General features: G+C 37.6%; 1 protein-coding gene across 5 annotated transcripts in view; it reads right to left on the bottom strand.

Annotated features, from left to right (window-relative positions):
* Nucleotides 1–14,282, bottom strand: part of smog (G-protein coupled receptor 158 smog) — a 205,192-nt gene that overhangs the window by 47,779 nt on the left and 143,131 nt on the right. For all 5 annotated transcript variants that reach the window (XM_076201999.1, XM_076202000.1, XM_076201996.1 and 2 more), the window contains exons 11-12: nt 9,685–9,843; nt 285–410 (exon numbers count right to left, since the gene is read on the bottom strand). In XM_076201999.1, the coding sequence (XP_076058114.1) occupies nt 285–410; nt 9,685–9,843 (285 nt within the window). The remainder of the gene's footprint in view (nt 1–284; nt 411–9,684; nt 9,844–14,282) is intronic.

Genomic DNA, 14,282 nt, shown 5'->3' with positions numbered 1-14,282 from the left:
TTCTACTATTGTAAAAATTCTTGACTGCCTTTAACAGCTTTCCCCTAATCCCATATATCTACACTACCTCCCACAGAGACTTTCTATCCTGTCATAAGCTTTCTCCAAATCCATAAAGGAAAAAAAAAAAATCCCCACATCCTCTACCCTTCTTTGACCCACACTGCTCCTCACCATTTACTCTTTGTCCCATTCCTAATCCTCTTAATCATAACCAGTTTCCTTCTAGTTTTCATGTGAAATAGTTTTGTACTCCTCTGGCTGACTGACCAGATATACTTTACCTGTATGGAAAATCGACGATGGGTTGCCTTTCGACCTCCACGACGTTTAGAGATGTGTGGGTTATCCTTGCGCATTGTTTTGTTGCGCAAGACCTCAAGTTGTGTGTACACGCGCTTCAGCTCCGCCTGTCAAAGATGAAATTGTAAACACTGTCTTAAGCTAAATAAAAAAGAGTTAGATAGGCATTTCTATTTACACCAAGGCTAAACCTAAGGGATTCAATCTTTGTTTCACTGTAATCTCATAAGCTCATCTGCCATTTGAACCCCTGCAGGGTATTTTCTTCACATGTGCACATGCATGCACACACATACACACAATGAATCATCAATCAAAACTACAAAATGCTTTTGACAGTACCACACAAAAAGCTACTAAGACAAATTGAAACAATAGGTGGAATATAAGGAAAATTATTGGAATGGGTGAAAGATTTCTTGAGCAGGAGAAAAATGAGGGTGGTACTCAGAGATAAGAACTCAAATTGGGAAGATATGATAAGCGGAGTCCCACAAGGCTCTGTATTGGCTCCAATAATGTTTGCTATTTATATAAATGATATGGATGAAGGTGTGGAAAGTTCTATGAGCTTCTTTGCAGATGATGCAAAACTATTAAGAGAGTAAGTCCAGAGGAAGACTGCAAATCTTTTCAAGAAGAACTGGACAAAGTCTGGAAATGGAGTCAGAAGAGTGAAGTGAACTTCAACATTAAGAAATATAGTATTATGGAATTTAGAAAAAAAAAATAGAATCTAGGGTCAATATAAAATCGGAAAGGGACCTAGGAGTAACTATCTCAAATGACATGACACCAGACAAACATGTCAACAAATTAGTTGAAGAAACTTTTAACTTATTAAGATCAATGAAAATAGCCTTTGACTACATGGATGAAGAAATGGTAAAAAAAAATACTAGTTACACCGGAGTGGGGGTGGAGGTAGAATGTAGATTGAGAGAAGCGAGTAAATGCCTTGGTGGATTAAAAAGTGTAATGAGGAATAGACATTTGGGAATGGATGCTAAGAGGAGACTGTATGAAGGAGTGATTGTGCCAACAGCACTGTATGGGGCAGAAACATGGAACATAAGAGAGGAAGAGAGAAGAAGTTTGAATGTGTTTGAGATGAGGTGTCTGAGAAGTATGATGGGGGTTACTAGGATGGATAGAGTGAGAAATGAGGAGGTGAGGAGGAGAACAGGGGTGGAAAGGGAGTTGGGAGATAGGGTTGATGAAAGAGTATTAGGATGGTTTGGACACATGGAAAGAATGAGTGAAGAAAGACTAGTAAAAGAGGTATGGAAGGCAGATATGGAGGGAGTGAACATGAGGGGACGTCCTAGGATGAGATGGATGGATGGGGTGCAGGGGGCTTTGGGGAAGAGGGAAGTCTGTTGAGGAGGGATGGGAGAGGACAGAAGATAGGGGTGAATGGAGAATGGTTGTATATGGATGATGCTGTGATGCATGAGGTGGAATGGGGGGTGAGGTAGTATGTGTGAGCAAAATTTGATGCAGCCCTAAGGGATTTCTCCCCGTCTTCTCCTTTTATTATGCATGAGGGGACGGAGAGGGGGGTCACCGATTTAATAAAGCAGCCTTGCTGTGGATGTGCTGTGCCTTGCGACACTGCCTCTGACCCAGGGAGGGCAGTGGACAAGGTGCAGGGATGACTCATCATCCAGGAGGTGCTAAGATGGGAGGGAGGGTAGAGGGGAGTGGAGTGTATTTAGAGATGGAAAGGGTGGGAATGATTTTATGCCTTTTTCTTTTTGGCTACCTCCCTTGTAAGGGGGAAAAAGCCTTGGTATATGTATGTACATACAAAGAGAAACAACAAAGATCGTCCCAACACTTTTAAACCTGACATATGAACAAAGACTGGTCGAACTGGAATTGCCAACCCTGGAACAAAGAAGAGAATGAGGGGACCTACTAACCATCTACAGAATTATGAAAGGAAAAGAACACCTTAATAGATAGGACTTATTAAAGTGGGACAGAGGAAAAACAAGAGGACATGCAATGAATCTCAAAAAGGATAACTACAGAAGAGACCTGAAAAAGAACAGCTCCCCACACAGAGTGATAGATATATGGAATAAATTGGATGAAAAATAAAGTGTGCAAATACAATACAAGAATTTAAGAACAAACTTGATCCTGCGAGATACAAAAACAGGTCACCACGAGCATAGCTCCCCTTCCCATATAATACTAGGTAAATACATATATACATACATACATATACCAAGGCTTTTTCCCCCTTACAAGGGAGGTAGTCATAAAGATAAAGGCATGAAAACCATTCCCACCCATTCCATCCCTAAATACACTCCACTCCCCTCCACCTCCCTCTTATCTTGGCACCTCCTGGATGATGGGTCATCCCTGCATCTTGTCCACTGCACATCCACAGCAAGGCCGCTTTATTAAATCGGTGACCCCCCCTCTCTGTCCCCCCATGCAGAAAAGGAGAAGACGGGGAGAAATCCCTTAGGGCTGCATCAAATTTTTCTCACACATACTACCTCACCCCCCATCCCCCACCCATTCCACCTTGTGCATCACAACATCATCCATATACAACCCTTCTCCATTCACCCCTGTCTTCTGTCCTCTCCTGTCCTTCCTCAACAAACATTCCCCTCTTCCCCAAAGCCCCCTTCACCCCATCCATCCATCTCATCCTAGGATGCCCCCTCATGTTCACTCCCTCCACATCTGCCTTCCATACCTCTTTTACTAGTCTTTCTTCACTCATTCTTTCCATGTGTCCAAACCATTCTAATACTCTTTCATCAACCCTATCTCCCAACTCCCTTACCACCCCTGTTCTCCTCCTCACCTCTTCATTTCTCACTCTATCCTCCTCATTTCTCACTCTATCCACTCTATACAGCACTGTATGGGGAAGAAACATGGAACATAAGAGAGGAAGAGAGAAGGAGTTTGAATGTGTTTGAGATGAGGTGTCTGAGAAGTATGATGGGGGTTACTAGGCTAAGTAAATACATACACATGTGCGCACACTGTTTTTTCATCCAATGTGTTCCATGCATCCACCACTCTGTGAGGAAAGCTGTTCTTTTTCAGGTCTCTTCTATGATTGTCCTTTTTAAGCTTCTTTCCATGTCCTCTTGTGTTTCTCCTATCCAATTTAGCAAGTCTTCTCTGTTAAGAGCTTCCATGCCCTTCATAGAATTATGAAGGGCATGGAAGTGTTTGCCCATAGTCCCCTTGAAAGTAGTTTTGATATATTCCTATTGTGTTTTGCTACTTTTTCAATTTTTATTGTCATAAGCCATTATTTTTTGTATAAAATATGTACTAGTAAAATGCACTATATGATATTTTCACAATGGACTTCTTTTTTCTTGCTAACTTTAATTAATGTACCAATTAGGCATACCCAGCTTAGAAGAGAAAAACACATTGAACTTGAAAGTGTGAACAGCCTAGTTCTTGTATATTTCTTGTATATGCCAATATTTGTATATGCCTAAACACATTTCTTGTACATGCCAAAAATAAAACTTTTACTAATAGAAGAATTTATTACTAAAGGACTTCAGATCTTTAAGACTCCAGAAATAGAGTTAATCTGCAATCTTATAAGTGGTATACAGCAAGAATATACAGTAAACTCGCACTTATCCAAACGTGTTTTAACCGAATAATCACATTAACCGAACATTTCTCAATACCATAGCCATCACTTCAACCAAACGTATTTGGATCTCAACCGAACATTCAAACACCCCGCCGCCTCTTCCGCCAGCCCCGCGCCACTCGCAAGCTTCACCAAGTGCTCACACGGTGGCAGCACACTCCATGTTTACACCTGATCGGCTGTTTGGCGGTACATACATTCGTGAGTCCTCTCGGTGACGATACAGTATCACAAGCTCTCCTTAAACATTTTCTCTTTATACTCTATAGAATATGTTTATGAACTATTATAAGCATTTCCAAGTGTATGTTAAGTTTACAGGTACGAATATTGCAGCTGACATTACCACATAAAACTCTACGGAAATTAAACCTACAAAGTTGGATTAACCGAACATTTCGGTTAATCGCACATTTCTAATCCCCCTTGGAGTTTGGATAAGTGGAAGTTTACTGTAACAAGATTTGAAGAGTTTTCCAAATCAATAAAGAAAGCTGCAGTGGAGGTGAATTTTTTTTTAATGCAATGGGCAACAAACCTATGCATCTCATCTAACAATATAGTGTTTATATGATGTTTTACAATCAATTCACACTAGCAAATATGTATAGAACCTTTCAGAAATAATGCTAATAAATAAAGCTAATTTTTTACTTTCACTACTTGAGCACAAGGTGCTTTATTTTACCCAAGTATGAAGTTCAAAAGTGAAATTGGGGTTGGAGGTATATTTTATGAGTGTGTGTAGTCCAGGTAGTGAGAAAAATTAAGAGGAGGTAGTGAAGGATGAAATATAAACAGGAGTAGAGGAGGAATAAGTATCTTCCAAGGAGGAAGTGATGTATCATGCAAAGATGGTATGTGGGATAAAGAGGATGGTAAGGAACAACAGGAGAGCAAGCAAAATAAAAAGATAGGAAAAAGTGGTACATGGAAAAGTGCAAATTTTGCATGCCGTCAGTCCTGAAATTTTACTTTAGTTAAATTTTTTCACATTATTGACCCCTTGGTTGGCTTAGTGATTGATTTACTGATCTATTCATTGACTGACTGACTTACTGATTGACTGATTGATTGAATGATTGATTTATTGATTGATTGACTGATTGGTTGGTTGATTGATTGACAGGATGAACTATTGAATTGTAGATTAATTGGTTGATTGTATAGAGGAGTAGAAATGTCAAACCTGGACTATAAATGTAAGGTGTCGACTCAAACGCAAACTTAGACACTGAGTTCTAAAGTTAGATTAGGCCTTGCCCTAGGACTCAGACAGTCTGGACTCGAGCTCCTCATGACGTGAGTTGGTCACTGCCCCAATATCAGCTTTTATCCTTGGATAAAGAAGACTCAAATGTATTTTTGGCTTACGAAGTTGTGGACACAACTTAAATCATGATATGTATTTATATATGAATGTATATTTACATAGTTGTATTTTGCGGGCAGGGGAGCTATGCTCGTGGTGTCCCGCCTTTGCATCTCGCAGTGTCTAGTTTGCTTTTAAACTCATGAATGGTTTTTGAGCATACTATTTCATTATCCAGTTTGTTCCAAATGTCCACAACTCTATGTGGAAAACTATTTTTCTTCAGTTCTCTTCTGTAGCTATGTTTTTTTATTTTCTTTCCATGTCCTCTTGTGTTTCTCTTGTCCCAGTTTAGTAAGTCCTCTCTATCGAGTATCTCTGTGCCTTTCATGATTCTGTAGATGGTCAGTAGGTCACCTCTCTCTCTTCTTTGCTCCAGCATTGGTAACTCCAGTTTAGCCAATCTCTCCTCATATGATAGGTTTGCAAGTGCAAGTGCCATTTTTGTTGCTGCTCTCTGGATTCTTTCTATTTTCTTTATATTCTTTTTGGTACTAGGTGACCACAATGTTGCCACATACTTTATTCTAGGCCTTATCAATGTAACCAATATTTTGTTTATCATCTCTTTGTCCAAGTATGCAAATGCCACTTCTATTGATCTTAGCAAGTTGTAAGCCTCCCCGACAATTTTGTTAATCTGTTTATCATAGGACAAGTTGTTTGTGATAATTACCCCAAAATCTTTTTCGGATCCTGCCTTTTTTACCTCCTTGGTTCCAATTGTATATTTTCCTGATATTCTGTTTTTGCTTTTTCCAAACTCCATTATGCTACACTTCTTAGTATTAACGTCCACTTCCCATTTCTGACTCCAGTTCCATACTTTATTCAGGTCTTCCTGCAGTGCTTCACAGTCCTTGTATGTATCTATGTGTGTGTATGTATATATGTATATATTTACCTAATTGTATTTACCTAGTCTTATTTTATGGGAAGGGGAGCTATGCTTGTGGTGTCCCGTCTTCCTATCTCGTTTCATCTAGACTGTTTCTTAATTCGTGTATTGTTTTTGCACACACTATTTTCTCATCAAACTTGTTCCAAACATCTATTACCCTGTGGGGAAAGCGGTTCTTTTTCAGGTCTCTTCTATAACTGTCTTTCTTGATTTTCTTTCTATGTCCTCTTGTATCTCTACTATCCCATTTTATTAGATCCTCTCTATCAATAGTTTCTATGCCTTTCATGATTCTATATATAGTTATCAAGTCTCCTCTCTCTCTTCTTTGCTTTAATGTCTGTAGTTCAAGTTTTGCTAGTCTCTCTTCATATGATAGTTCTGAGAGTGTTGGTGCCAATTTCATAATTGCTCTTTGTATTCTTTCAAGTTTTGTTATACATTTTTTTGTACTTGGTGACCACGTCATTGCTGCATACTCCAATCTTGGTCTTATCAAAGTGACCAGTATCCTTTTCACCATTTCTTTGTCCAGGTATGTACCGTATTTTCCAGCGTATAGTGCGCGACTTTTTTCCGTTGGAAGGGCCTAAAAATGGGGGGTGCGTGTTATCCGGTGGTGCGCATTATCTACGGCCTACGATAAAAATTCTGCGGCTGTGTGTGTAATTTTTTCACAACAACGTGACGATGTTGGCCGTCACAAAGTCGGGAAGGCACACTTCTCCGTGACGTTCCGTGAGAACAAGAAGAACAGCCATGGTGACATGAAAGAATATGCCAGCATGGGCTATATAAATATTTGGTATAGGTAGGTATCTATCGAATCTTATTTTTCATGTTTAAATAGGCCTAAACACCATGAAACATGATCAATATTCATGATATTTGCCCATGTTCACAGCATCCTAGTTTGAATTTTTATGTTGGTTTTGTTGCTTCACTTTAGGTACGGTACAAATTCCGTTGCGGCCGTTCATAAACTCGTGTCAAACACCTGACTACAACACCCTCTTTTGGGAGTTATATTAACTAAACGTCACCTCGATGAGAGACTGTCCTATTTCACCACTGTCATTGTAGGTTCAAAGCTAAAACGAAACAGTCTTTAGTTTGTTTCAGTATTAAATAAAAAATGGTAAAGACGAATTATTTCCTCAAGATATAACATGAACATTTTCTGTAAAAATCCCAAAAATTTTCTGTATATTTTACTTCCAATAAACTTTTTTTAGATCATATTTCCTACAAACTATTTAAGCTACAAAGTAATAAGGGACCAACGCATAACATGAGTCATATACCGGTACATGTAGTTCCGGTTTTTTCTTAGTTGTGTGCTGATTGATGCCTAAACTGACACTTAATTTAGTGACAAATCAACAGATTTCCCAGCGGTGGCTCTAGCCAATGAAAAATACTTCTCCATGTAACCTCGTTCACATGATACTAAGTAATTAATCGCCGTTATTTCATTTTTTTTTTTTTTACTAACATTAATTATCGTAGTCTATGCAAATATTTGGGATCCGTAAAACAGCACTGATACCAACATCATGAACGTTGGCCGTTTTAGCTCACCCGGAATACGCGAGATCAGGGCCGAGATTGACAGTTCTATTGCCAATCTAGCCTACACTAAACACCCTCTTGCGAGAGTTTGTTAAACTAAACGTCACTTCAGTAAAGACACTTATGAACCGAAACATTATGGCTGCATGGCGATAAAAACTTGTACACGGTGATAAAAACTTGAACACGGTGATAAAAACTTGTAAGATGAATTATTCCCTCAGGATAGTAAATTACAAATTTGCTGTAAGAATCCGAAATTTTTCATGTACGTTTTGTATTCAATCAACTTTTCATGGCTCATATTTCCCACAAAACATTGGACCAACGCAAGCAGGAGTCGCATACATGCAGTTCACGAGCTTTAGCCACCAGTGACTTTTCCTGGCATGCGCGTTATACGTCGGTGCGCGCTATCTGTGTACTGAGATAACAAAGTGCATGGGTGCGCATTTTAAGCCGGAAAATATGGTAAATGCCACTTTGATTGTTCTTATTGAATTATAAGTTTCTCCAAAAATTTTGTTTATACATTTCTCAGGGGACATATTATTCATAATAATGACTCCCAGGTCCTTCTCATTTTCTACTTTTTTAATTTCTTCTTCTCCCAATTTATATGATCTCACTATTTTTTTTTTACTTTTTCCAAATTCCATTATACTACACTTCTTAATATTGAATTCCATCTCCCACTTCCTACTCCATTCCCATATTTTATTGAGATCACTCTGTAGCAACTCACTATCTTCTACAGAGTCACTTTTTCAACAATTTTGAATTGTCTGCAAAGAAGCTCATATAACTTTCAATTCCTTCATCCATATCATTAATATATATAGCAAACATTATTGGGGCCAGAACTGTTCCTTGTGGAACTCCACTAATCACTTCATCCCAATTAGAGTGTTTGTCTCTTATCACCACTCTCATTTTTCTTTTATGCAAGAAGTCTTCCATCCACTTCAGCAGTTTGCCCTGTATTCCTCCTGCAGTTTCTAATTTCTTAAGCAATTTTTTATGTGGCACCTTATCAAAAGCTTTTTTCAGGTCTAGAAATGCACAATCAGCCCATCCATCTCTTTCTTGTATTACATCTATTAGCCTTGAATAGAAACACATAAAGTTTGTGATGCATGATCGTCCTTGTCTAAATCCAAATTGCCTTGGATTTAGTATGTTGTTTTTTCCAGATGCATTACCCATCTAGTTTTGATGATTCTTTCACAAATTTTAGCTATCATACTTGTAAGAGAGACTGGTCTATAGTTAGTGGGGTCTTCCTTGTTTCCCCCTTTATATATTAGTACTATATTTGCTCTTTTATGTAAGCATGTATGTATATATGAATGTGTAAATGTATCTATGTGTATGTATGTATGTATGCATATATGTATATGTATGCATGTATACTGGTGCCTTGTGACCTCTCCTATTTTTTTCCGTTGGAGCCTTGTTACCTCTCTAAGGTTTACATTTTTCCATTTATATTGTCTTCGTATTGTACTTTTGTCTGTATTCTCCCCTGAGGATGTGAATTACACGAAAGCACTTGGGATTTCTGTGTTTCTCTTTTGTAAGTGGTTACCAGCATATTTCTGATCACATGTTCAAGTGATTTATTTGCAGTATGCATGTATGCATGTATATATGTATGCATGTATACATGTATGTATGCATGTATGTATGCATGTATGTAGGTAGGTTCGCAGGTAAGTAGGTATTTAGGTAGGTTTGCAGGTAAGTAGGTATTTAGGTAGGTAGGTAAGTAGGTAGGGATCTAGGTAGGTAAGTAGGTAGGTAGATAGGTATCTAAGCAGGTAGGTAAGTGGGTGCATGAGTATGTTAGTAATCTGGTAGGTTGATCAATAAACTCACCCTGATTTCCTCCGGGTCCATTTGAGCCAAGTTGAGGTCTGCTGGTTCCAAGTCACCATTTGTGAGTGGCTCACAAAAACGTAGCTCTTGGGGTCCCTCAGTCGCTGAGTAGGTCCTTCGTGGGACATCGCGCCCAGCACCTCCCACCACACAAACCAACTAGTAAGGATTAGAAGTGGATCAGAAGTGTGAAAAAAAGCAGAATATGGCACACATGCTAGATCTTTGTTTTCGAGTTGCCAGACAATTTTAGTCAGCTAAAAAGTGAATGTCAGTGCAAATATAGTCTCAGTCAATGAGACCTTCCACTCAGCTAAAACTAATCTTATGGTTAATCCCAGTACAATATAACTACAGCATGGTTTTGATGGAATGAAATCCAATATGGTTTACAAGCCAGGGCGATGTATAAATAAGAGATCTTGTAGAGAAAGCATAATGAAATGAGAATTTCATGCTGATATTGAAACATTCATTAGCAGTTAACAAGGTCAAGTAGTGATGGAGGCAGACACAGTAGCAACGTTTCTTCAGTACACTATGAAGCCTAGGAGGGCATAAGGGTTTTTTCACAAATCTAATAGACACTTTACATAAAGATGACATTAACTGGGTTAAGACGAAAAAGCAGAAATGTTTGCAATAAAAACGGGTGCCATGCAAATATGCAAATTTGTAGGTATGTATTTACCTAGTTGTATTATATGGGAAGGGGAGCTATGCTCATGGTGACCCATTTTTGTATCTCGCAAGATCAAGTTTGTTCTTAAATTCTTGTATTGTTTGCACACACTATTTCTTCATCCAATTTATTCCATATATCTATCACTCTGTGTGGAAAGCTGTTCTTTTTCAGGTCTCTTATGTAGTTATCCTTTTTGAGTTTCATTGCATGTCCTCTTGTTTTTTCTCTGTCCCACTTTAATAAGTCCTCTCTATCAAGGCATTCTTTTCCTTTCATAATTCTGTAGATGGTTAGTAGGTCCCCTCATTCTCTTCTTTGTTCCAGGGTTGGCAATACCAGTTCAGCCAGTCTTTGTTCATATGTCAGGTTTGAAAGTGTTGGGACCATCTTTGTCGTTGCTCTTTATATTCTTTCTAATTTTCTCATATTCTCTTTTGTACTGGGTGACCATATCAGCACTGCATATTCCAGTTTGGCCTTATCAGTGTTTGTACTATTTTCTTGATCATTTCCTTATCCAAGTATTTAAAGGCCACCTTTATTGATCTCAACAAATTGTGTTTCTTCGACTATCTTATATGTTTATCTGGCAACATATCTTTGGTGATGATTACTCCTAGGTCCCTTTCAGAATTTACTTTCTTTACTTCTTCTAGGAGGTGCTAAGATGGGAGGGAGGGTGGAGGGGTGTGGAGTGTTTTCAGGGATGAAATGGGTGGGAATGTTTTTGTGCCTTGTCCTTTTTTGCTACCCCCCTGGTAAGGGGGAAAAAAGCCTTGGTATATGTATGTATGTATGTACTTCTTTTCCATCAATTTTATACTGTCATGATATTCTCTTCTTGATTTTTTTCAAATTCAATTATACAGCACCTCTTGATGTTGAATTCTATCTCCCATCTCTTGCACCACTCTGAGACTTTGTTTACATCCCTCTGCAATGAATCACAGTCTATTTCAGAGTTTTTGAATTCTATCTCCCATCTCTTGCACCACTCTGAGACTTTGTTTACATCCCTCTGCAATGAATCACAGTCTATTTCAGAGTTTATTCTCATTAATAATTTTGCATCATCCACAAAGCAGTTCACATAACTTTCAATGCCTTCGTCCATGTCATTTACATATATAGCAAACATTATCGGTGCTAGCATCGATCCCTGTGAGATGCCACTACTCATTTCTTCCCATTTTGAATATTTGTCTCTGTGCACCACTCATTTTTCTTCCATGTAGGAAGTCCTCCATCTAATTCAATAGTTTTCCATGTATGCATCCTATAATTTCAGTTTTCATAGTAATTTTCTGTGTGGTACCTTATCAAATGCCTTTTGTAAGTCCTGGAATGCACAGTCTGCCCAGCCATCCCTTTCTTGCAATATATATATATCAATCTTGAATAAAAACAAATTAAATTAGTGGTACATGACCTTCCTTGTCTGAATCCAAATTACCTTGGGTTCAGTATATTATTCTCCCCCAGATATTTTGTCCATCTATCTTTGATGGGTCTTCCTTATTTCTCCCTTTATATATCAGCACTATATTGACATTTTTCCAGTGTCCTGGTAGTTTTCCTTCTTCGCGTGAGTATTCAATTATTTTGTATGTTTTTCCTGTTAGTTCATCTATACATTCCTTGAGCATCCAGTTTGCAACTCCGTCCGGGCCATGTGACTTGTTAACGTCAAGTTTTAATAATTGATTCCTCATTTCATTTTGAGTATTGTTTAATTTCTTCAATGGAGGAAATCTTTCTTTGATTCTTTGATCACAGTTTTGTAGATTTTTTTCCTCTTTGGTGAATACAGATTTGAAATGTTTGTTCATAATATCTGCCATTTCTATATCTTCTGTGTATTCTTTATTACCTTGATGTAATTTAAGTATTTCCTGTTTATTTTTTAGCTTGCTGTTTACATATCTATAAAATAATTTGGGTTGATCTTTACATTTATCTATTATGTCCTTTTCATAATTTCTCTTTTCTTCTCTATGTATTTTTACACATTAATTTCAGTTTGGTGTATATTCTCCATTTCTCTTTTTTTTCACCTTTTCCAGGCTTTATATCTTCTATATTTTGCCTCACTGCACTTTTTATTATACCAGGATTTTATATATACCCCTTCCTGTTTTTGTCTAGGTACATACTTATCACCTTCATTATAGATTTCCTTCCCAATTGTCCATTTCTCTTCCACCTTTGTTTCTTCATTATCAAATTCTTTCCAATTTGCTTCTTGAAAGAATGTTCTAAGTTTCTCAAAATCTGTGTATTCACCTAGTTGTATTTTATGGGAAGGGGAGCTATGCTCGTGGGGTCCCGTCTTCATATCTCATTTTATCTAAACTGTTTTTAAATTCATGTATTGTTTTTGCACACACCACTTTCTCATCTATCTTGTTCCAAATGTCTATTACTCTGTGAGGAAAGCTGTTCTTTTTCAGATCTCTTCTATAGCTGTCTTTCTTCATTTTCTTTCCGTGTCCTCTTGTATTTCTATCATCCCATTTTATTAGATCCTCTCTATCAATAGTTTCTATACCTTTCATGATTCTGTCAATAGTTATCAAATCTCCTCTCTTCTTTGCTCTAGTGTCTGTAGCTAAAGTTTTGCTAGTCTCTTCATATGATAGTTTTGAGAGTGTTGGTGCCAATTTTGTGATTGCTCTTTGTATTCTTTCAAGTTTTGTTATACATTTTTTTGTACTTGGTGACCACATCGTTGCTGCATATTCCAATCTTGGTCTTATCAAAGTGATTAGTATTTTCTTCACCATTTCTTCATCCAGGTATGTAAATGCCACTTTGATTGTTCTTATTAAATTATAAGTTTCTCCAAAAATCTTATTTATATGTTTCATAATAATGACTCACAGGTCCTTCTCATTTTCAACTTTTTTTATTCCTTCTCCCAATTTATATGATCCTATTATTCTTTTTTTGCTTTTTCCAAATTCTATTATACTACACTTTTTAGTATTGAACTCCATCTCCCACTTCCTACTTCATTCCCATACTTTATTGAGATCACTCTGTAGTGACTCACAATCTTCTTCCGTGTTTATTTTTATTAATAGTTTTGCATCATCTGCAAAGAAGCTCATACAACTTTCAATTTCTTCATCCATATCATTAATCTATATAGCAAACATTATTGGGGGCAAAACTGTTCCTAGTGGAACATCACTTATTACTTCATCCCAATTTGAGTGTTTGTCTCTTATCACTACTCTCATTTTTCTTTCCTGCAAAAAGTCTTCCATCCATTTAAATAGTTTGTCCTGTATTCCTCCTTCAGTTTCTAATTTCTTAAGCAACTTTTTATGTGGTACTTTGTCAAAAGCTTTTTTAGGTCTAGAAATGCACAATCCATGTCTTTCTTGTATTATATCTATTAGCCTTGAATAGAAACATATTAAATTGGTGACGCATGATCGTCCTTGTCTGAATCCAAATTGCCTTGGATTTAGTATGTTTTTTTCTAAATATTTTACCCATTTACTTTTGTTGTGTATGTGTGTGTGTGTGTGTAATTCACCATGGTCTTGGATCACATTTGACTCGTGATCAACAGTTACTCCGCTCTCAGATGAGGACTCAGAGCTCACATATAGTAATAATGTCACCTTACATGCACACACACTAAAATCACTTCTGAAGGATAAAAAAAAGGGAGGGGAGGTCAGAACAGTTATGGGTGAACACAGATTTAGATGGTATTACTCATGGAGTCAGGTATCCCTCACTATGCTAGTAGTACATAAAATCAAGGCTGTTCTCTGTCCATAGCTGAGACATATAGTAACCCTTGACTTTTTTCTTGAAGGTAACCTTGCTATTTGACTTCTTAATGGACACAGGTAGTGAGTTCCATAGTTGAGCACCTGTGAAGTGAAAGCTGTTTTTG

Source organism: Oratosquilla oratoria, chromosome 18, assembly GCF_046742065.1.
Source record: "Oratosquilla oratoria isolate Oo_2021 chromosome 18, ASM4674206v1, whole genome shotgun sequence".
Lineage (NCBI taxonomy): Eukaryota > Metazoa > Arthropoda > Malacostraca > Stomatopoda > Squillidae > Oratosquilla > Oratosquilla oratoria.
The sequence above is the reverse complement of the archived record's forward strand: the minus strand, read 5'-3'. Positions and strand labels throughout refer to the sequence as shown.